The 23,725-nt window shown below is 38.2% G+C and overlaps 1 protein-coding gene and 1 pseudogene across 3 annotated transcripts; one reads left to right on the top strand and one right to left on the bottom strand.

Annotated features, from left to right (window-relative positions):
* Positions 1–427: 427 nt before the first annotated feature.
* On the bottom strand, positions 428–23,021 carry LOC140938678 (DENN domain-containing protein 1A-like). 3 transcript variants are annotated; one of them, XM_073388175.1, is made up of 24 exons: positions 22,929–23,021; positions 22,796–22,860; positions 20,922–20,965; positions 20,493–20,542; positions 20,129–20,236; positions 19,916–19,985; positions 18,552–18,647; positions 17,824–17,877; positions 16,714–16,775; positions 16,048–16,096; positions 15,477–15,526; positions 15,040–15,090; positions 14,531–14,576; positions 14,182–14,283; positions 12,791–12,916; positions 11,917–11,945; positions 11,612–11,684; positions 11,149–11,233; positions 10,907–10,956; positions 10,541–10,567; positions 8,546–8,668; positions 7,945–8,064; positions 6,917–7,183; positions 428–2,021 (listed from the first exon to the last, which is right to left on the bottom strand). In XM_073388175.1, the coding sequence occupies exons 1-24, from the start codon at positions 22,943–22,945 to the stop codon at positions 1,341–1,343; spliced, it is 2,445 nt and encodes an 814-aa protein (XP_073244276.1). In that variant the 5' UTR covers positions 22,946–23,021; the 3' UTR covers positions 428–1,340. The 3 variants fall into 3 exon arrangements, with proteins under 3 accessions (XP_073244276.1, XP_073244277.1, XP_073244278.1); XM_073388176.1 differs by lacking the exon at positions 10,541–10,567; XM_073388177.1 differs by lacking the exon at positions 20,493–20,542 and having other exon boundaries at positions 22,929–22,969.
* Positions 5,377–6,408, top strand: LOC140938679 (uncharacterized; annotated as a pseudogene).
* Positions 23,022–23,725: the final 704 nt, after the last annotated feature.

Genomic DNA, 23,725 nt, shown 5'->3' with positions numbered 1-23,725 from the left:
AGACTTTGAAAGAGAAAAGTTATGGCGAGGGAGGTAAAAGAATTGGGAGAAGAAATAAGGGAAATGTTAACGAAAGGAAATTTACAAAGCTCCAAAATTCCAATCAATCCATGCCACGAGATGTTAGATGTGTTAAAAGCTCTCTTGCAATGTAAAATTACTGGCCTTTTAGAACCTGTATTGATATTGTAATAGAAACTTGTGTCTGACGACTTACCGCCCCATTCGATTTATACTAATAGGTACAAAGTCGACATATACTTAAAAAATCTTAGATAATATTAAGATACAAAGTTTATTTTAATCTGAAAAAAAAGCTGCCTTATCTTTCCGCAATAATACCAACGTGGCAGCAAACAGCCCCGCCCACCCCTCCTCAGACTGAGAGGTACTTTTCAAAAAGTTTAAAACTATAGAACACAAGCTCTTGTACATCGTCATAAAACGGTTTTAATAAACAAATGTTCAATAAAATTGCAATTCTTAATGTATTTAAAATTATACATCATAATTAACTCGTACAGTCAACAGGATTTGACCAAGTTTACTATTCATTCAAAAACAACGCTCGGTAGTTATAAAATTAGTAAACTCGTCGTGGTTTAATAGCTTACGAGCGTTGACGCCTGTACAATTATTTATTATTTTGTTTTTGTCTTAGTTTTAACAGTGTTCACGATGGGAACGTATTCTTGGACCACAGGTTCGTTCATTTTGCCCCATATAATGAGGTAATCCGAGACAGTCTTGGATTATGGATTCAAGCTATGCATTCCGGATTTCCTTGTAAGAGTAACTTCGAGTCAGAATTCCAATCTTGAGCGGCATTACGGATCCCTTGAGGTCTGGATTCTACAAGCAAAAACTTCTCGGATTCCGGAATCTGGATCACCATACATTGAATGACGGAGGAAACAAAACTGTTTATAATTTACTTATCAACAGAGGGATTGAAAATAATTAATGAATATTTTCATGTTAGCTTGTTACGAAAAACTGATGCTTTCGATTAATCTTATTTTGGGAATACATTCTTTGTTGTTGTGAAGCCGACAGCGACGCGAGAAAAATGGAGTGATTATTTCGTTTTATTCCAAGCAATTTGCTTCCCACTTATTCCGGATTTTTCCTCCAGGTATTCCCGTCACGGAATAAGGTCAATCGAACAAACCCTTCCATTGTGGTCGTGCAACGACGGCTAAGAAATGTACACAAAAAGCGTGATGCACGTGCAAATTTTGATGTTTTGCCAATAAAACCTATTGCGTTTTTTTCGCCCTTTTCGTTGCCGTCGCTGTCGTCGTTGCTTAAGCTCCCTAATAATACTAAAAGAATAATCACTAATCAAAGCTAACCCAGCTTTGCTGTGCGTTACACACTTGGCTTTGTTTATCGGTTGCTTTTTCCTCCCGGATTATCTCTAGGTTATCTGAAGACTCCTGAGCCGGAATTATCCTCGGGAAATTGTCGTATGGACCGCTATCTCTTCTTATTTCAGGTCTGGATAAATCCACTGCGCCAAGATGATTTTGAGAAGTAACGGATCTTTCCAGAAGTTCAGACTCCTTTGTAATTATCGCAGAATTCAAATTCGTTTTAGCATCACCCGCACTGAGATTAAACGAGTTTATCTCGGATTCAGTAAACAAAAATTCTTGAGCGTCAGGTGGCAGTGAGACCACTGTGTCCCGTAATAAAGACAACGAAACTGGCCTTAGCGGGGATATGGTGTCATCCTTTGGTGAACCTGTTTCTAATAACGCGTCCACTGAACCAAGAGATTTCTTTTTAACAGAAGCTGGTCTCTTAGGAACAGGCGGTTTAGGTCTGGATGGTGAAGATTTGCTCCTTTCTAGAGATACCTCGCTTCCTTCTGATGTTCGCCTGTCGGAACCTGATCGCCGTAAAGTAAAGTCAGGTTCCTGGTTGTTTATAGTTCCAGAAGGGGTGAACACTTCGCTTGAATCATCGCTTGTTGCAGTTCGATCAACTTGTTTGAGATCTACATCAGGTTCATTTGACTGTTAAACAAAGCAACAAAGGTTAATAAAGTGAAAAGGTGATCAACTTTGAAGTGTAAATAAATAAATAATAATAATAATAATAATAATAATAATTATTATTATTATTATTATTTAATCATGGCGGCAAGTAGGGAGGTTGTGCTTTGAGGTAGCTCCATAACTCTATTTCATAGCCTTGCCCAAACGAAAGCAAACCAAGCTCGAAGCGTCTAGGCATATTCTTAAGTTCTTCTGAGTACTTTGCATCTTGTTTATCTAACAAGGAAACGACTGAGGGCGGATTTCTACTATTAGAAGTTGAAAGTGAAGTACGCTAAACCGAAACTATGGCGGATTTTGAAGAGCAATCGCTAAACGGGAGGAATGCGAGAGCAGGAGGGATAAGATGGTCGGAACAAATGAACAGCGACCTGTTGGAGTGCAAGCGGCAAGCGCTATTACTCGCAAAATCGGAGAATCCGCCAGTTAAGGATAATGGAAGACGAAAGGGGTATATGGAACTTATGAAAGAACTATGGGATCAAATGGGGCACGAAGATATGGGGTTTACAAAGCAGAATTTACGAGACCAAGCCGCTCGACTTGAAAAATCCCTAGGCAGCCTTATTAGTACTATCACTAACGGAATAAAAGCGAAGAGAGGTGGAGATAACGCAGAGGGGGCCTTAAACAACGGACGCCAAATAGCAAAAAATGCTGATCAAGAAGAACCGAATTTGCATACAACCCTGACCCAAAATCAACAGGGTAACAATGGTGATCTTTTCTCAGATCCGGATTTGCATACCACCTTGACCCAAGAACAACAGCTTAACAACGGTGATCAAGAAAGGTGTAGCATTTTAGAGCCAGCAAACAGGATAATGGAAACAATTAGCACCCACCCTGGAGACTATTCACAACGTGACATTGACACCAGGAAAAAAGAAACACCATCAACAAAAGACTTGGAAGAAATCAACCAAGCGATTAAGTTATTAATGGAGCGCTACGAGGTAACACCAACGCAGAACCCGTTTGGTTTTCTGTGGTTAGCTAATTGCGCTCTTTACTCGGTGGTTTGCGCGTTTTTGTTGATGAAAGGATGGAAAAAACAAGGGCCAATAAAGAGAGACAAACCGCAGGACATAAAGGAAAAGCTTAAAAAAATTTACGACCAGGAGGCGGCGAAGATCAGAAAACAACTGTCAATCGCGAGAGCGGAAATCGAAAGGTTGAAAGGAAATAGAAAGATCACGAAAAAAGGAAGGAAAAATAGGTCTCACCTCCAAAAAGAATGCAAAACCATCTCTGTGGCACGTTTGATTAGCTACATGGAGAAAAAAAAGTCGGAGCTCCGAAAGTTAAAACGTGGGTTTGACAGGAAAAAGAAACAAGAGGTCTCGCGTGTGATTAACCAACAGTTTAACACGGTCCCTGGAAGAGTGTTTGCGAATTTGAGTGAGATGTTGAAGAGGGACCCAGAGAACGAGCGGCCAAGATATAAAGATCCTGGAAAACGTGCTCGAGATGATTTGCGAATGTTTGAAAACATTGAAGAAGCGAGCGGGTTTTGGAGAAAGCTGTGGGAAGAGAGAGGGACTGGGAATAAGAACGCAGGAAGTAAAGCTCGCGATCCACGAGAAAGTACCGCCACCGACAGGCGACCAATTGGCTCTCGAAGTAGCGGAAGCGGTCAAAGTCCTGTCCAAGAAGCGCAACTGGAGTGCGCCAGGGCCTGATAAAATCACTAACTTTTGGTGGAAACGTGCTAGCACCCTGCACGAGGGTGTGGTCGAGAGCTTCAAAGAAGTTTCTAAGAGCGACGAAGATTACCCCGAGTGGTTTTCTGAAGGGAAAACCTCCCTCATTCCGAAAGAAGGCGAGTTCCTCAGTGAAAATCAAAGACCTATTACTTGTCTGAATAACATGTATAAGTGGTTTAAATCTTGCCTCCTGGCACCCATGGACCAACACCTTGAACATTATGGCCTGATGGAAGGCCAGCAAAGAGGAGCGAAATCAGGGTGTTGCGGTACGATGGATAACTTGCTAATAGATAGAGCAGTAATGCTGGATTGTCACAGAGGCAAAAGGAACTTAAGTATGGCATGGATTGACGTGCGCAAAGCCTGCGACTCCGTCCATCATGATTGGTTATGCGCAATGACTGACGTACACAGGCTTCCCGTCTGGCTGGGTGAGGTTATACGCAAGTTGTGTGCGAGCTGGAATACTGAAGTAGTAGCTACAACAAGGCAAGGGCGAGAGACTTCTAGACAAATAGGGTTCATGAAGGAACTACCCCAGGGGGACGCTTTGTGTCCTAGACTGTTTACACTGTGCCTGAACCCTGTAGCGTGGCACCTGCGGGCAACAGAGGGATACCGGTTATCCAAGCCTATAGGAGTCAAAGTCACCGATCTCCTGTATATCGTCGACGTCAAGGTTTTTGCTGCCTCCGAGAGCAAGCTGAACCGAGTGCTGAAAGAGACTAGAGGAGCGATGCAGGACACCGGATCGGCCTCCACTGGAATCAGAAAAAGTGCTCAGTGGTACACGTGAAGAGGGGAGCCCAAATGCTAGACGAGTCTGGTATGAGGATGGACGAGACAACTACCATCACGGCTCTTGGGGAAGGAAATCACTACGAATTCCTGGGCGTGCTAGAGAACGCTCGACAGGATGAACGGCTGGCCCTAGCTTGTGCGGCTAAAGATTATCTACGCAGGATATCTATTATATGGTCCAGACCCCTGTCTGATTGTAACCGTGTGCAGGCAACTAATCAGTATGCACTCCCGGTTCTGCGGTACTTAATGTGGACACAGCATTGGCCTCTATCAGAGTTAAGAGATGTGGACAGAGCAGCTCGGAAGATTATAGTTGCGAACGGTGGCAAGCACCCAGCTAGCCTGACTTCTTTGTTATATCTACCGAGGGAGGAAGGGGGTAGAGGCCTCGGATCAGTCGAACACGAGTACAAGATCACTAAAATCAAATCGCTACTGAAATTGTATCAGAACCCGGACCAGACTGTGGAAGCAGTTAGAGAATTTGAAGAACACGACATGGCATCAGGCCACCAGTCGCTCGTAAAGGAAGCAGCTAAGTTCGCTGAAGAACTCAACATCACACTTCAGCTTGATACCCTAAATCCCGTGTGTATTACAACAGAAGGAAAGGTGGTGACTGCAGCAAGAGCTGGGAATCTGTTGAAGCAATCTCAAGAGAAGCAGTTTTTGGAGATCGCTAAAGACAAAAAGTGGCAAGGAAAGTTATTCCGTATCAGATGGGAAGATGAGAGCCTAAACATAACCAGCTGCTTTGCATGGTTAAAAGGTTGGGCTACATGCCCTACATTACCATCGCGGGCATGTATGAATTGTATGAGCAGTTGTTACCTACGAAGCTCTACACAAAGGAGAAGACGCAAACCTCCACCGACGGCGAAGTTCTATGCAGGTTATGTGGGAAGGTAGCTGAGAGCGTTGCACATGTATTGGCTGGATGTTCCTCCCTGGCACAAACCAAGTACCTATACAGGCATAATGCAGCTTTGAAGATTCTGTTTTTTGAGCTCCTGCGAGAGCATGGGTTAATAGAAGAGATTCCACCATGGTACTCACCGGTGATGCCAAAACCAGCCTACCAGAACACCACGAGTGAGGCGTTTTGGGATATTCCCATCTATGCAGAGCACAACTAAGTTAGAGCAAATCGGATCGACGCGCGACTCGTCAGCTACGAGAGGAAAGAAGTCTGCACAATTGAAATGAGCTGCCCATTGATTGAGAGTACAGCTAAGAAAGATGAGGAAAAGACACTCAAGTATGGGCCCATGATGTGGGAGCTGAACCAGAGATACAATGGTTACAGGGTTGAACAATACAACATAATAATTGACGTACTGGGTGGTTACTCTAAACACCTACAGAAGTCGGTGAGGAAGCTAATTGGAGCGAGAGCACGGAGCGTACTTGAGCGGATGCAGAAGTCGGTCATCTCAAACACTTTAAACATTGCCAGAACATTTAAGATAAATACTTAGTTAGGGCGCTAAGGACTTCAGTTTTTAGGTTTTGTTTTTTCTCTAGAAATCTAGAAACACAAGCTTGCTGATGTTTTTACTTAGATTTTTTAGAACATTAGAGTTTGATATTATTATAAATAAGCTTTTAGTAGAGATAGCGAAGGTTTTACAGAGTATCAGAATTTAATAATATTCTAAATTGGCTTTTTAAGTAGAGAGATTCATATCACTATGTATTTTAGGATCGTATTAGGTTTCGTATCGACCTTTTTTTACTTCTAAGTATAGCTCCTCAAGTGGTATAGGTTACGCTATGCGCCCTATACTACTCATAATGTGGACAGCATTCCAAAGTTTCATACTGCGACATAATAATAATAATAATAATAATAATAATAATAATAATAATAATAATAATAATAATAATAAAACAAATAGGATGCTTCTCATTTAACGGGTTACGATAACTTATCGCTGTAGGATTTATGTAATAAGTTACCTATTGCCTGTCTCTGAATAACGCCCTTGTCATTTCAATGAGTGGCACAACAAACATTTTTGGAATACGACGAATGTTTTCTATCCAATTTTATCAACGAAACGCTAATCTGTATGTGAAGAAGTCCCCGTCCTCGCGCACTTTAGTCCGTTTTTCAGGCCCAGTTACAGTCAAACCTTTAATACGGATACAAAAGGGAGAAAGAAAATTGTCCGTATTACATGAGCGTCTGTCTGTCTGTATTGGTTTCAGGCTTTTGGTGTCTTTGGGACGACAAGAACTGTCTGTCCATCATAGAGTGAGAGGTGTCCGTATTATTTAGGTGTATAATATGGAAAGGTTTAACGACAGTTTATGAATAATGGATGGTTGGTGATGTACCTTAGGGTCCGTTGCACACAGAACACTGTCTGCATTAACATCTGAAGAGTTTGTAGAGTCGTCTAACGAGATAAGTTCGCCAACTGCCACATTTGCCACGAGATTGGGAACACTACGTCTTGTAATCATCTTTGGAGAGGACCTGCCTTCCGCTTTCGATAAGGCTGACGTTCGAGGGCGCCTGTCTGATGCGTATGGAAATGGCCGGGGAGGAGGGGGCCTGGGCGGAGCAACTTTTGAGCCTGGTTCGATTTTGACTCTTTCAAACTAAAAGAAAACGAAGTAATGGTGAAGTTTTTTCCCGTAACACTGGATACTGACAGTGTACGTCTTATTCGGTGTATTTCCTATAAAACTTGAGTTTTCTGAACCGTTTGATATCAGTCTGGTGCCAAGGGGACACCTTGTATATATGAAGATATATATAAGTTCGATTACCAGCTGCTTTTCTGAAAAACGAGCCCGCACTACTCTCTTTTTCTCTCTCTCTCTTGGGAGGAACAGACAGACACCGGACAGAGCTGTGGAAATCGAGCCTACGTCTCATGTTGTTACAAAAGGAAGTTGAATAGCGTTCGTTGTGTAACGTTAAGTTTAAACCTTAAAACCCCTTTAAACAATTCAGACTCAACAATTTCAAAAGCCGCGGCAACTTTTCAACTTCTTTACCGCTCGGATTTCCTTCCTGGCTCACTTCACAGGACATTCAGAGTATCACTTTAGCGTGGACTTGTATAAAGTAAACCATGAAAGGAAACTAAGGTAGAAAATTGAGGCCTTATGCGCCTATTGGCACGATGAGACATGATGATGACGACGATAAAGGTAGAAAATTAAGGCGTTTCAAAATGTACTGCTATGGGTGTATCATGTCTTCTCAGATTGTCTTAACACCTCAGTTCAGATAGCTGAAATTTCCAAATAGTGTTAAAATTATCGGAATTTCGTTCTCACATTTCAAGTAGTGAAAATAATGCTTCTTTTGTTGCACGAAAGTTAATCAATCTCATGCAGGAAATCACTAGTACCTCGCCAGGCGAAATAGTTCTTCGTTTGTTAAATGGAGAAAGTTTGCGAACTGAGAAAGGTTTGACTGCCTCCGGGTTTGTATGGGCTCTTTTTTGCTCCCCGCCAGAATCGTCATCTTCCTAAAAAAAAACCAACAAACAAACAAACACACGCAGAAACACAGACATACAATTGTTAAAAAACATTTCCGCCTTAAATAATATAATAGTAAAATAATACTAACATGATTACTTCAGAGGAGAATAAACTCGCGTATTTCCAGTAAGCAATAATAACTGTATAGCTATTTGACCTTGTAAACACAATTTTGAACGACAGAATGAAGATTTAGCTGTTGGGAGATTATATTGTGGACAATAATACTCTATAACACTAACAATTTCTTTCAAGTTATGCAGAGATTAGGAAGGGGAATTCGAAGGGGCCGGATGGGTTCTGGGTTCTCCGCGAACTTTCAAGAAATTGCTTTTGGTGTTGAAGAATAATTCTCTATAATACAATTTTGAACGTTTCAGCATTTATATATTTTCTTTCTACGAACAATTTCAATTGAATATAAGGAGAAGTAAATAAAATCTTCGATCATTTCGGGATGGTTACCTTTCCTTTAAGTTTGTCTACTAATCCACCTTTGACGTCAGCTAGCTGAGATTTTATTCCACTTTTCACGTGTTTCCAGTTGTGCTTGGCTTCCTTGTACCGCTTCTTCATTTTTTCCTCCGTCTAACAACAGCATTGATCATTAGTAATGATATTCTGGAAACGAATCTCTGTGATGTTATTCCTCTTAATTTTGCAGCAAAGATGGTGGTGCATGGCCGCCATCTTACATTTCGAAGATTGGCAAGAGTCCCCTTTAACTGATCTACACTGCTGTTGTTTGAGTTATCATATATTGAGGTTTTATATCACGCTTAATTCAATTTTGTTTTGTTTTCTGTTTCTTGGTACAGTCGACCCTCCGTGTGCGAGAACCTCTCCTAAGCGACCACTTCCCATAAGCGACCGCCAATCCAAACCACCAAAACTTTCCCACTCAAAGCCTTACAGTTGGAACCTCTAGTAAACGACAACCTCTCGTAGTAAGCGACCGCGAACACTTTTTGGGCCTGAAAGCTTAATGATTTTCTGTTGTTTTTAACTTGACGAATTCCCTGATCTCTATGTTCGCAGTGTGCACTGTGCTACTTTGAATCATGATACGGAGAACTTTAGTGACAACATGGAACTACACATGGCGTAACTTAGAAATTGTATGCAATACAGGCAACTTATCTTCCATAAAGCAGATGTCTTTACAGTTTGGGTGGTCGCTTACGGGAAGTTCGACTTTATATATGTTAGTGCATCTAGAAAGCACCATCAGAACAGGTTACCGCAGAATAAACAAGCCAGAAGCTTATAACAAACAAGCGGTGCTACATTAACTTTCTTGTAAGCTACAACTGGGCGCGACTGGGATTGGTGAGAGTCAGGACGGATAAAGGTTGGGCGGTGAAACGAGCGCGTCCGAGCATAATCTCATCTATGTCATCCACGGCAAAACTAAAAGACAGCAGATCGTGTTTCATATATTTTTATAAATGCGTGCAGCTCGTGCAAGGTGAAATTATGCTAATTTCAATCTCCATCATCCTACTTTTTAATTTTGAAAAAAACATCTCATACGTCTTTCTGTTTCTTCGAAACTCCAAAATTAGTTTCCCCTCAGTTTTTACTGTTTACCTTGTTTTGTTTTAGAGAGAAAAACGGAGAAAAAACGTTACAACTAACCTCAATAAATGCTGTTTACAAGCGGTTGCCAGATTTGCGACGCATTTCGCGAATCGCCATGGCGCCTTGCACCCGAGAAGCAAAGTTTGAAGCAGTACAACGGCACTATATCAAAATATATCAATCTAATTTTTTGTTATGTTGTATAAAATTTATCCCCCTTTAACATATGTAAAAATTGAGGTTAAGAAGTGTTAAGCTTTTGCAAACGAAACGGCGAAAGACGACTAGGTGATATTTAGTGGAAGGAGGAGGTATTCAACACTTTCAAATTAAACTCAAATTTTGGCATTATACGACCAACAAGTTTGACTTATAGGCATACAGACACAAACAAATGAAACTGTTTATTGATATTGTTATGAAACGAAATTATCTATTTAACATTGTAGCCTGAAATTACAGAAAGAAAATAGGATTTCCGGTTTGCAAAAAGGAAATTTTCGCCAGCCTTCAAGCGCACCGGAAGCGCGGAAAGAGCGCTCGTGCCAGTCCTACTCCGCATCACACATTAAATGAAGAGCGGAGCGCTCGTTTCACCGCCCAACATTTATCTGCCCTGGTGAAAGTTTTGCATAAAAGGCAACTCTCTGTTAACGGAAATCTAGACTTCATCCCGCCTGTCATAGCGCGCTTAGTGCTATTCCGGCTTTGACTTTCTATCAGGAGAACATATCGCAAGGTCTGTCTTAGAGAGACGTCTTGGACTCTTTTTCTCTCCTTCTCCAACGTGATAAGCTTCCACTAGTTCCAAGTTTGATAAGGGATTTAAATCAAAACTAAAAAAAGAGAGCTGAAAAGAAGACATTGGTTGAAACATACCTTATCAAGGAACGCTCCCCCAGATTTCTGTAAATCAAACAACAACCGGAGGTAATGAAATAATTTGTAAAGAATTAAAATCGAATGGTTATATCTTTTAAGTCTTGAAGGCACTGATAAACGCAAGCTAAATCATGTCACGCCTAAAACAACACTACTAACAACAACTCTTCCAACTTTCAAGTTATTTAATCAATCATTATAGTTCGGTGTTATGGATGGTGCAATCACCAAATTACGAAGTAGAAACGATTGAAGAGGCACAAAGGCTTTACGACAAGATTGACTTCTAGGGAACAATTAACGGGAAAAAAACTGGCAGAACTGGTAACTAGGAGGTTATTTTTAAGATATTAATCTTAATACCATTGTTTCTTTCATCCAAAGTTGATATTGAGTTTTCCAACTGCCTCTATCTGCAAGATGAAATAAGTGTAAGGAAAAGATCAATCGACTAATCAATTATTAATCAAATCAACCGATCGATCAATCATTATTCGATAAATAGTGTTTTTCCCGTTAATTAATTTCACACTTTCTTTCAAAAGCAACCAATCTGCATAATAAGCGTGCACAAGTTTAAAATTTTGTTTCAAGTCGTCACTTACTTTCCGCCTGTAAACCGATCTGTTCTTCAAAGGCATCGTTGAAACCCCGTCCAGCATTTAACATATCCAACCTCTCCGCAATAAACTAGACAACATCAAAGGTGACAAACGTTAGTATTAACACACAAACCGAACATTAACAGTATTGTCATTAAAATGAAAATGAAGAAATGATCATCGCAGTGAACGCAATTAATGCAATTGCGTAAAGAAGCCTGAAAAAAAAAAGAAAAATTCAGGACCTCAACGGGGTTTGAACCGGTGACCTCGCGATTACCGGTGCGATGCTCTACCAACTGAGCTATGAAGCCACTGGCGTTGGGAGCAGGTCAATTGTGGGTTCATATGTTCGTATGTCATTATTACAAACAATATTTTGGTAAAAAATTCATCAAAGATTGAAGAGTGCTAAAGAATTATGACAACGACTCATAAACAGAAAATGCAACAAAACAAAATGTACCTGTTCAAAGAGCTGTAACTGAAGAATGAACTCCAATAAATGTCTCATACTATTTGACCTTGACTGCACAAATCTGCGACGCAACAGTGAAACCGTCATAAGCCATGCAAACAAATAAAGAGTATTCCTGTCATAAACTGTGACAGCCCTTTATGCACCATTATCAAATTTTTTCATTCAAAATTGAAATGTTTGCACCTAGCCTAGATCGTCCAGTAAAATAAGCAAACTTGGCCAGATAACAACTTTAAAACAGCAGAGATATAATATAACTCATTATAGGATAATTATAACAGATCACTTACACATCTCTGTCGAAGAAAATCTTCTCACCCTGAAATTATCATTTAAAAAGAAAAGTCAAGTATTTTAAAAAGTGCATCTGCAACAAAACAGTGAACTACAAGTCACAAAGTTACGAAAAGTAAAACACAGAGAAGACGAAATCAAAAACAAATAGATTTACTGTTAAAACAGACTTAAAATTGTTAAGTTTTTAACCGGTGAAACAACACATGAACCATCCGGCTCGCTTCCTCATAGTATTAGGCCTGACCAAAGTATCGAAAAAAAATAATAAACAATTGATGAAAAACCCTCTTTATGTCATATTATGTTTTCATTGGTTAAAAAAAGAAGAAAAACAACTTGAAACGGTTAGGGGAAATAACTACGTGGGAATGCCTTTTTTTCACACCATCCAGTACTGAAGAATTACTGAAAGATACCACAAAAAGTAGAAGAAAAAGATTCTGTCGATTCAGGGTGGTACCAGCTCTTAGCTTCCACCATTTTGGATACATGCTTCAAACGAAAATCCGTTGAATTAGATCAGTGCTTGCATATCCCAAAGGTTTCTCTTAAAATTATTCTCCGCCTTATCCTCCGCGTTTTTTGCCGCATCACGTCTCGGTTTCGCGGCTCGCTCGTTCTCACGCGGAGAAAAAATTCAGGAAAAGCACTGGGAACAGGGTGTTTAAAAACTATTTCAAAAAGCGTTAAAGAGAAACTCAAATCATAGCTCAATAGCCTCCCACCGTCTAAATATCTACACATTTGCTTCATTTACCGGGAACTTCTGAATATCTAAAAATATCTCGACTCTTACGGTCAGGTCTATAGATTTTTAGTACTCAACGAAAACAGTAATAAACATGAGTATATAAATCACCAACTTACAGGCTTAAGCTTCAAAGCATCTCTATATCCACCTATTAGCGAGACCATGGCACATAAAAAAGCCCTGGAAATATTATCATCAATTGGATAAACAGGTTTCTTGAGAGTGCTCTTAAGGGTAGAAACCTGAAATGAAGAAAAAAAAAAAAAAAAAAACATTCACAAATCATAACTTCTAACCATGGGACTCTAAATTAAATTTAACGTCACACTTGATTTAGATCTGAATCGAATTTTACCCCTTGTTCTCATTTTCCCTAGGAATTTGTGCGCTACATATGGGAGTTTATTTCCTGCTATGCGAAGTTTTACAAACATCGATAAGAAGTTTGAGATATCTTGTAATTCCTACATTGAAGGCACAATTCATGCGGAACTGAAAACGGGAGTTTTTTCACCGACATTTCCTACTTCTTGAATGTTTCTAGGAAGTTTTTATCACTCATCATTTAAACAAACGCCCCGTGTACTTTCTCCAAACCGCTGGAAGTAGGTAGATTTGTGCGATTTCGAAAAACAGATATGCATCAGGGTAAGACACAATGGTGAGTCATAATATTATTAGTAAAGCTGCTTCACAAACAGAGATTAAATCAAAATTCGTAGACTTATTTCCTGCAATTGAATCAGCGTACTTAACAATCACTGAATTTCATGTCCATTTAGCCAACAATCTAGTAAATATTGAAGAGATCGGTCATAGTGTTGAATAATAATTTGTGCTCTGGCATTTTCTGCTATCTCAAGCTTAGCAAAACAGATATAGCGCAGTGCGTACATGTGATCAACTGACGCACAATAATGATCAAACTGTTATAATGCAACGTAGGTCAGTTAAAAATATTCGCAGAGCCATTTAAAGAAAATGACATCAACGTTAAATAGCAAGAGACTGAGGTACAGATGTGTACTGATTACCATTAAAAGCATGGCGCATACAAGGGATAAGCGCAACAACAGATCGCAATTTGTACGAATCGAAATAAATGTCACCGTATTTGAGTTCTGGGCCCAGTTGTTCGAAGGTCGATTAGCGCTTAACTCGCGGTTAAATTTAACACAGGTTTCTTTTTCTGCGTCTAAAAGCATTTTCTCGGGTAATTTTCTCTGTTATTTTTAGAGCTTCCAATCATCAACTTGTAGACAAGAAAAATTAAAACTGAAATGCTTTTTAAGCTTTCAAATCTGAATTCAAATCTCGCACTAACCCTGGGTTATTTTAACCCAGCTTTGAACAACTCGGCCCAGGTGACTAACCCTGCTCTGAGCAATTTTGAGCTTAAGTTTTGAGCTAAACCTGGGGCGAAAATAAGGCCGAAAAATTTTTTTCGTCCCAAAATTCAAAGTTACCAAAAACAGGAATACACTTGGTGAATTAAAAAGTGACTTACAGCATCAGCTGGCAGCTGCGAGACATCATCAAATGGACTCTCCACCACATTTGTATCAGCATCAACAATTACAACTTCATCCAAAGGCATTTGACGCACTTTCTGAAAAAGAAAGAATGGAAACATGATTTCAAGACCAGGAATAGATCGACTCCAATAAGCATTCAGTCTCAGAGGAAGACATTGTGCGCACTAAGACCAAGCTGAGCCAACTGGATGAGAAGACATACAGTTGATTGCTCTTCAGTCGACCAATGATGATGAATTGAAGTATTTGGAAAAATGTGAAAGTGAAAAAAAAAACTGCATTCCAGCTCAGTTCAGGACAAGATACGTGTAGTGTACCCACCGGCATTAATGATGAATGCACTCCTACTAGGAAAGGCATTGGTGCACTGAAAGAAAAGATACAAGGTGATAATAGACTTGTTAATACCTGTTCAGCCTTGCACAAGGATAACTTGCAAGTAACAAGGGTTATCTAGAAGAGCAAGAGCTCTGCTTGCATATTATCTCCTATATATTTGCTTAAATTTTTTATATAATTCTTCCTAAGACGGCCAGTGCATTAAAACAAGCATTGCTACATGTACAACATTTCAGCCTGAGTCATGTGTAAATTCCCTTCCAAGGCCAAGAGGGTATAGATGCTAATATTTGGTGGTGGCTAGTGTTTTAGTTCGTTTCCTTGATTTTTATGTTTGAGTATTTTATATTGATGTGACAAAAAGTTGCACATCCGTTTTTATACACCAACAAAGGATTTAATAACATATTGTTTCAAATGCCAAAAAATCCAGCAATAACATACTCTAGCGTGCATAAGCAAGGCTGTAACATAGAAGTTGATAAACCTACCAACAGTAGTCTAACAGATGCGGTGGCACAATAGGAACAAACATGTGCTGCCTATGAAAAAAAGAAACATAAGATTACTCTCAAGGACACATACATGTATGGGATGCAAGGAATTTACCTTATACATACGGAAAGTTCAGTGGAATCACTGGTCCCAGTTGTTCAAAAGGAGGATAATGTTCTCCACTGGATGAATCTCTGTCCCCAATACTTATCAGCTGGATAGTCATTTATCCAATGGATAGCACTACCCAAAGTTTGAACAACTAGGGCCTGCAATTTGTGCCATTGGTTATCAAAATGACAAACACTGAAATAAATTGCTGAGTCATTATTTATCTACATAACTTTACAGAATGTGATGATAAAGCGCAAATTCCTGCCCAGGAAAAAAAAAAGGAAGAAAAGAAAACAGTGGTGTGAGATTAAAAACTTACCAATGCATAGGGTACAGCAGAGAAGCTGCTCCATAAGTACATGCTGTCAACTGAAACAAAAATCATCAAAGATTTTCAGTGAGCATGCTGGACAGTGGCTATCCCATGCAGTAGGAGTGGCCTTATTCTCTCCATGGAATTAAAATAAAATAAAAAATATACTGAGATGAGACAAAAAAACAACAATTACAATTACAACAACAACTGTACAGGATCATTAATTTTAAGATGGCCGGGAGTGGGACAGGACTACTGAATTGCTGTTACTTATCTCTAAAGACAAAATTAATGCCATTGTGACCAGAACTAGGTGTAGGTGTCTAACTCTAGGGCTATCCATCAATATTAAACAAAAGGTGTCAGTATGAGGGTTCAATGCTTGCAATACTAAGCCTCATATAGAAGTGAGCCTGTGTAATTCAAACAAAGTTTTCTTCATTTTAATCTTTCCAAAGTAAAATCATCTTTAAAGTTTGGATTTGTCATCCTTAAAATGCAAGAGAAAATGCTTTCTATTACAAAATGTTTAGAAAACAAAAATGCAGAGACTACTGAAGTCTTTTAAACTAACCAAATTTAGCTTCTTGGATGTAACTATTATTCTCCTCTCAAAGAACATACTTAAAAGAGAAAAAAAAAAAACAATCAAAACATTCAAGGTGATTATCAATAAAGTTCTCTTTTAAAGTGAATACCGGGTAACATTCTTACACACTTCAATAACCTGTACCTACATGTGCACCAAAAACCAGTGACCCCACACAGTTCAAGGTTAAGCTAGTTCATTCAGCATGCTAAACATTAATGAAAGTGAAAAGATATTGACTCTCACTATTGTCAACAATACAAGTTGCAACTTGCTCATCATAACCATTGTAATGTTTTAATTTAACTCTGTGTCACTGGCTATACAGCTACAGTGCTTATACATTATACAGCAAGTTTAAAGTTACAGAAAAAAATAATGACAGCTACATAATAGCTAATAACAATTATTTAAGGACTCTGCTAGACTATTGCTCCATTAATAAAGTGAACTGGCGTAAAGTATTGCTTGCATAGCAACATTACACATAATGTAAATATAGTCGTAGTTAATATCAGGTAATTTTTGTTTTTCTTTTGTTTTTGGGTACGGTAATGTAGGCTAAGTTGCGGGGAACCAAAAAAATAATAACAATTACCTGAGATAAAAAATTAAGTGCAACATATATATATCTATTCAATCATCCATTACCTGGCAAAAATTAAGATCATATTTGTTGGGTCCACGGCAGCGTAGTAATCAGTGAGATTTCTCTGATAAATGGAAAAGAATTTTCTTTTGTCAAGGTGGGTAAAACTGGTGGTATCATTAATACTTGACTTTACTTATTTAAACAAAATAAACAGTGGAAACTTGACCCTTTACACCAAAAAATGCAAATAATTGGGTAGCCCTTATTATCATTAAATATATATATTTTTTATAACATTACATATTACTCCTGCCTGACATTATTTTTTAAGGTTATGAACACTGCTGTACAATGTATACACAAATCTATTAACCCCATCACAGCTAAAACATTCATAACCCATGTGCAGATCCTTGTCCCATGTACCACTTGTGATGTTGTAATAACAAAGTCTATGACCATTACAACTGATTGCAAAATCCCCAAGAATTGACCATAGGTAAAGGTACAAAGGCGCACATGAGCCAAAGGCCTAAATGGCCCGAGCTTATCCCAGTGTCCTTAGCATAAAGCATCTGCCTAGGAGTATTCCTACTCCCACCTGGACGGGATGCTACTCCAATGCATGGTTACCCCCCAGCAGTATATCACCGGGAACTATGATTTATACACCTGGGTGAATCGACAGACAAAGTGGAGTAAAGGTCCATGTCTAGGGAAACAATGCGACAGACGAGGCTTGAATCCCAGACCTCCAGATCCCGAATTGGAGGTGTTAACTGCTCAGCCAGGTCACACCACATGCCTCCTCCCATATAATACTTCCTTTCACATAAATTTACGATCCTCAGATTTTTGCAGAAACTTTCCTCAATTGATGAAGCCTTATAATCATAGTGAATGCATGTGCACGCCATGCATGCTGGTATTTATTATCAAGAACAAAAGGCCTGACTTATAAAAAAGCATTGTGAGAGGATTTGGTTCATTTGGCCGGATAGTGAACAGAAATGGCTTGACAATCTTAAATGGCATTTTTCTGCAAAATTTCCAAGGGCAAATAGGTTAATATAAAGCTACAACCTTTAATTTTGTGACTCTAAAACTGCATGATGAACATTAAATACATACAGTACAGGTTTAATGAATAGATTGTAACTAGTACTTACATCTTCTGGTATACTTGGTAATTTTGATACATCTGGTACAACAAATGAAAACTCCTACACAAAAAAACAAAACATTTCAGACAATTAGTACACACTGTTATAACACTACCTTGACAATATTGTTCCCATTGTTTGTTAAATATAGAGATATCATGCTGTAAATGTATGGGATATGCTATAGTGTTAACATCATTTTAAAACAGAGCTTCTGATGGTGCGCGGGTGCAGGACCGCACAACCATAAATATTATTTTTTAATGACCACCTCTTAGCAGACAGTATGAGAATATCAAGGGTTTCACATATTAAATGCACTTCATGCACTTTATTTAAGTGTCAATGGATTTGGTAAGAAAGGACTTATTAGGGATCCACAGTAGTAACCTTTTCTGCCCCCTATTGGAGATGAGACCACTTTTTTACGAGGTCATTCAAGCCATGTGAAGGTCTAGCTGTTTGCAGGGCAAAGGAAGTACCTTCATTTCTCAGTTTTTTTAAGACCCTGAGTGTTGGTCCGGTCCTAGGAATCGAACCTGCAACCTCCCGCTCTGCAGTCAAGCACTCTACCAACTGAGCTAATCCTGCCATGTTTAGGCAGTAAAAAATATGTAACAAAAAAATATATACAAAAATGTAACATTAAATATATTGTAAAAATTTTCTTCACGTACATATTAACTACTTAATAATTTGTACTTTGGTGTACACTGCATTTCACTGTGACTCACCTTACTTTCTTCACTGACTTTCACTGTTAAAGGACTGCCAGGTTTTGGAGGAGATTGAGTTAAAAGATAATTCAGCAAAGGAAGAAATTCATTATCCTGCAAAAAAAACCACACACACACACATATAGGTTACTTTAAAACAGCCAGAGAAGTAAACCACAACTTTTGGCTTTCAAACTAATTAGAAGGGATGGAACTGTGAAATCATGCAATTAATACAAAGAATACTACTAGAAGAACACCAACAAAACAATCAAGTTATGCGTACCTTGTTGGTACTTAATTTCACGGGTCTTTAATTTCAATTTTTTTGTGATTGTAAAAAAATTGTGAAATTTAAGAGCCACCAAAATAAAACCTTGTGAAATTTAATAACCATGTAATATAGAATAATTCTATACTATTCAAATCACTGAAAAATATAATTATCATGTATAATAGCAACAACACATACAGGATACATGTACACAGTGTATTGTCAAATACACCTGTATGTCAAATTGCTAACTGATTTTTTAGGCAAGCTCCAATTTTTTTTCCTTCAGCTGTGAAAATAAACATCAACTCACAAAGAATTCACAACATTGCTTGTCCCAGTTTATATTTTAAGAGGTTTAGACTCTTTTGAAAAATAAAATGACATTGAGAAAGCTTAAAAATTGAAATTTAATGCCCTTTGTCATAATTATTAAATTGCCTGTTGAAATAGTGAAAATAAAACCTTGCAAAATACTGTTTTGCCAAAATTGCAAAATTAAGTACGTGAAATTAAGTATTGACGACAAGGTATCACAGAGCAAAGGTCCTGTCATAAGTACTAGAAGGGCAAAGTCGGTAAAAGAAGAACTGCCACTTGACTTCCTCAAATATTTTAAGAGTAACTTGATACTGAGTATTGGTCCATCCTCGTGGATTAAACCCACAACCCACTGCTCTACGGGCCAGTGCAAACCCTGAGCACTGTGGTTGACTGTAGAGGTCCTAAATAAATGTCGGCTGCTACTATGAAATAATACTTTGCTTACAGATTAATTCTTATAACACAACCCACACACCTGGTCTTACTGGTAACATTGTAAATCTTTTAATGGAAATTCAAATGCTCATAATTCATAAAGAAACAAAACAACAACAACAAATTAATGCTTAATGAGTGAATCTGATAAGGACACTGCTATTAAACTTTACATCCAATTTTTTGGACCAAAATAACCCCAAATTAGTGCAACAATGACTTGATCTATATCAGTGATTTTGAAGCTTTTCAAAAAACTCCCAGTCGTGTATTATCAGGATTAAAAACTGACCTGTTGATTTGTTAAACAGCATATGGTAGTTTATCACTTAAACACAACATTACTCACCTCTTTGGCCCTCTTTAAGTCTGATATCCTGTTTAAAAGCTCATAGAAAATCTTAAACCATGGCAAATAGCTGAAAAAAGACAATTGGGGATTTTGTTTTGGCGATGTGCTTTATAAAACCAATTTACTTGCCTCAATTTATAAATAAATTGAAAATAAGAGCAAGAAAGATTTGGCACCTTTCCAGCGACCCCTATGATGATAGCTAATTACCTCAAAATGCAAAGGCAGGTCTTAACATCAGGGGAATAACGACAAAAGCCAAATCTGTATTTCCCTTCAATGTCAGTAAGCACAAATGTGTAATGCTGGACGGCTTCCCTGTAAGAAAAAAATAATCCCAACTTCTTTCAGAATTTAGACCATTCTTTTTTCCTAATAGCTCATGCAGGATGCAAAAAAAATAGAATAATCCAGGCGGTGATCACAGCAGAGTTTTGAAGTCCAGTGCATGTATCACTCAGCCACTTGGTATTGGATACTGCATTTGTATTTGTGGTTGGGTCAAGTCATGACAAATAAACAGACCAACTACATACATGGTTACAAACATGCAGTAAAAGATAGGTTTACTTACGAGTTTGTGACACATGGATAACAGAACTGAGGAATTGCCTTCAATGCTTCCTACAAGAACAAAATTCAGAGAATAACCTTACCATAAGTCACAACAACATGACAGAACAAAAGTAAAATATACCACATACAATCAGAGCTTAATCATACTAGAAATACTGCACCTGTCTCACAGAAACCTATAAAGCTTAGGAAAATGCCCAACAGAAGAGTGTAAAGGGGAAAAAGCCATGAAAAAGCCCGAGATTGAGACAGCTATGTCACTAAGTCATGAAATTCTAGACCCTCAAGAAGGTCAAATACTCTATGTTAATAAGTCAGCGCACTAACTGACTGTGCTATAAGGTACTCTGGTACTCAAAACTAAACTCAAAACACATTTTAACTTATACGCTCATGCATATGCATTATACATGTATACTGTACCTACTTTTTCATCAAAATCTGTGGGATGAATGAACTTGATCTCTGGACCTGGAAGAAAAGGGATACTTCCTAAATCATATAACCAAAAAATACAATCACACACACAAATGAAACACAAGCCAGGATATAGCGTAAGTCCTAATTTACAAAAACCCTTTTTTATTTTAAATTTATGGACTTTAAACATCAAATCATGTATACTGTTTCATACTGCAGTCGAACCTCCATTAAGGAGGTCCAATGTTAGGGTAAATCCTATATAGGACAGCAGAAATGGTGACAAGCAAAACAAGATGGGTTGAAACAGCAACCGCAACAAAGAAAAGCGCAATTAATAGCAAAAAACTGAGAGCGACATGGCTTCCTGCTGAAATTATCCACAAAACAACAGATAAATGCAACAGCAAACTACTACAATGACATGGCTCCCCGGCTGCTCAATACACGAAACAAGAGGTTTTAAAAATCAGACTAGTGACATACATAGCCCCCCAGACAAGGCAGTGAAGTGTCTGTTCTAAAAATTGTCCTTTTTATGATGAGCTACTTGACTGCATGGTCTTGCAGGTACCCCCCACCACCCCCAAGGAAGGACGGTTAGTTAATGGTGATTCAACTGAGTTTATTAAGTGACAACTTACCCACATTGATGTCACAATTTTCAAGCTACATTTTCTTTATTTCAACAAACTCAAGTACAGTTTAAGTATAATTAAACATATCAAAATTTTCTGTTGAAATCATTTTGTGGATGGTTTCCTGTATATAAATAGTACACTGGAGGCTTACATAATTTTATTTCCCTTTACTTTGGGGTATCGTAATGTATGATAATGAGTTTAAAACAAAGAGAAATAAAATGTAAACCAAGGATAAAATTTATTGAACCACAACATATACAATGTGCTATATATCAATAATTCTTCTCTGACTTGCATTCATGTATTGCATTAATTTTGATTCTTTTTCAATCATGTAATTAATTATTTTTCTCTCTCAGGGAAGAGGATCCAGCCCTCATCATGGCATAAAGGCAACCTTTGCCAAATAAATTAATAATAATGTAGATGTGGACAGAAAAAGGGAATACTGTGGTTCAGTAATTTAACTGCATGCACATTGTACTGGCATTAGCCGGCACTTTTATACAATTATGCTAGCACTGATGAACATGTAATCTTGAAAATACAGGTGCACTCAATACACCTGCAAGATATTACCAAAACATTTAATTCTACAGGTACGAATCACAAGAATGAATTACACTAAACGCAAACAAAGCCATACAAGCAGTGTACGGAAATGAAATATTTTATAGTCGGTTTAAACAATGGAAGTTCAACAACTGGTCCAGGGCAATGTAAACATATAATACTAAATTGTTAAGAGGGGAAACATCATATCATAAACAATCTAGATTTTAACTTGAAATAACCTGTTATTTGCGCACATTAGTTTTATTCGAAAATTTATGCATAAGAGGAAATTAGATTAAGTAAGCTTAATTTTCATTCATCATACGCTTACGAACAAAAACACTAAAAAAGGACGCTAAAAAATTAATAAAACTGATCATGTCACGACGATATCAGCTCTAAACGTAGAGATAATTACGTGGTTCCAAACTAAGCGAAATGTTTGAGGCTCAAAGTATGCTGATTTCAACGTAGTTGCCCATTTCTCAGCTATTACACGTGAGCTAAATATTTTAACATATGCATGAAACTAGTACTTTTAAGGAATAATAACTTCCATTGCGAATCACAACTTGAAGTCTCAGAAGAAATATTATACCAAGGGTTTCCAGCGTTAAATAGTTTATTCGTGAGAATCGGACAACTTTCTGCACAATCAAACGATAAAGTAAGACAATCGTACCTCCACCGGTTGGGATAGGAGCAGTGACTTCTAAGAAACACTCAAAAATCTTTTCTGGAGATGGCCTAGGATGAACGAAAGATGTATTACTATCTCGACTTACTCCCAAAACGCTATAATATTAGCATCATACCTCAATCTAGAGCCCATTTCGTGAAAAGAAACCGAAGATAAACTGTGGATGTTTCACCCAGCCGCCATGTTTGTTTTATGTATCACTTCCGATCAGACTGCGCTTGCGTCATTTCGGCCGGAGAAGGGGAGGGGAGGAACTGTCGGAATTGACAGGAAGTTGGGTGCAACCGGAAAAAGGTCTGTGAGATTTACACATTGTGCCAGTAAATGTTTTAGTCTTTTCAATATTTCTTTTATCTTTTGATCATTGAATAATTATGACTTATTGTACCTTTAAAGGAAACTAGAGATGTGAGAAAGAATATTAGTCAGGACGAAATCATCAAAGCCCACATACCTTAGCTTATTATAGCAGCTAGGTTTTTTTTTTCTCTCGAATCGTGCATGCAGGGAACTTTCGAGGAAGAACTATTCATTTAGTAAGTTATTATTACAAGGCTAACAAAGCTTAAGAAGATGATAAAAGAAAGAAAAATGGATAACTTAAGGTAACGTAGGCATCACTGATTGGTTCGTCGCCGAATAAAATTTCTAAAGACTTGCGATCAAAACTTGCGGAAAACAGAATGCCAAGGTAAACAATTAATTATCATTTTATAGCGATCCTTTATATTATGACAATATCTGGATTGGACCATAACTGTAACACTTGCGCCTCTAGTCTTAGGCCTGCTGGCATTTTACTTCACAGTATTAACCGCAGACAAATGTACAAATGCACCGAGGCATCAAAGACATCAATTGTTTCCAAACTAGCGTCAGAAGAGTCTCCCGCATGCTCTAAAAACTGTTTAC

This window comes from Porites lutea, chromosome 5 (genome assembly GCF_958299795.1).
Source record: "Porites lutea chromosome 5, jaPorLute2.1, whole genome shotgun sequence".
NCBI lineage: Eukaryota > Metazoa > Cnidaria > Anthozoa > Scleractinia > Poritidae > Porites > Porites lutea.
Note: the sequence above shows the minus strand (reverse complement) of the source record. Positions and strands in the feature narration are given on the sequence as shown.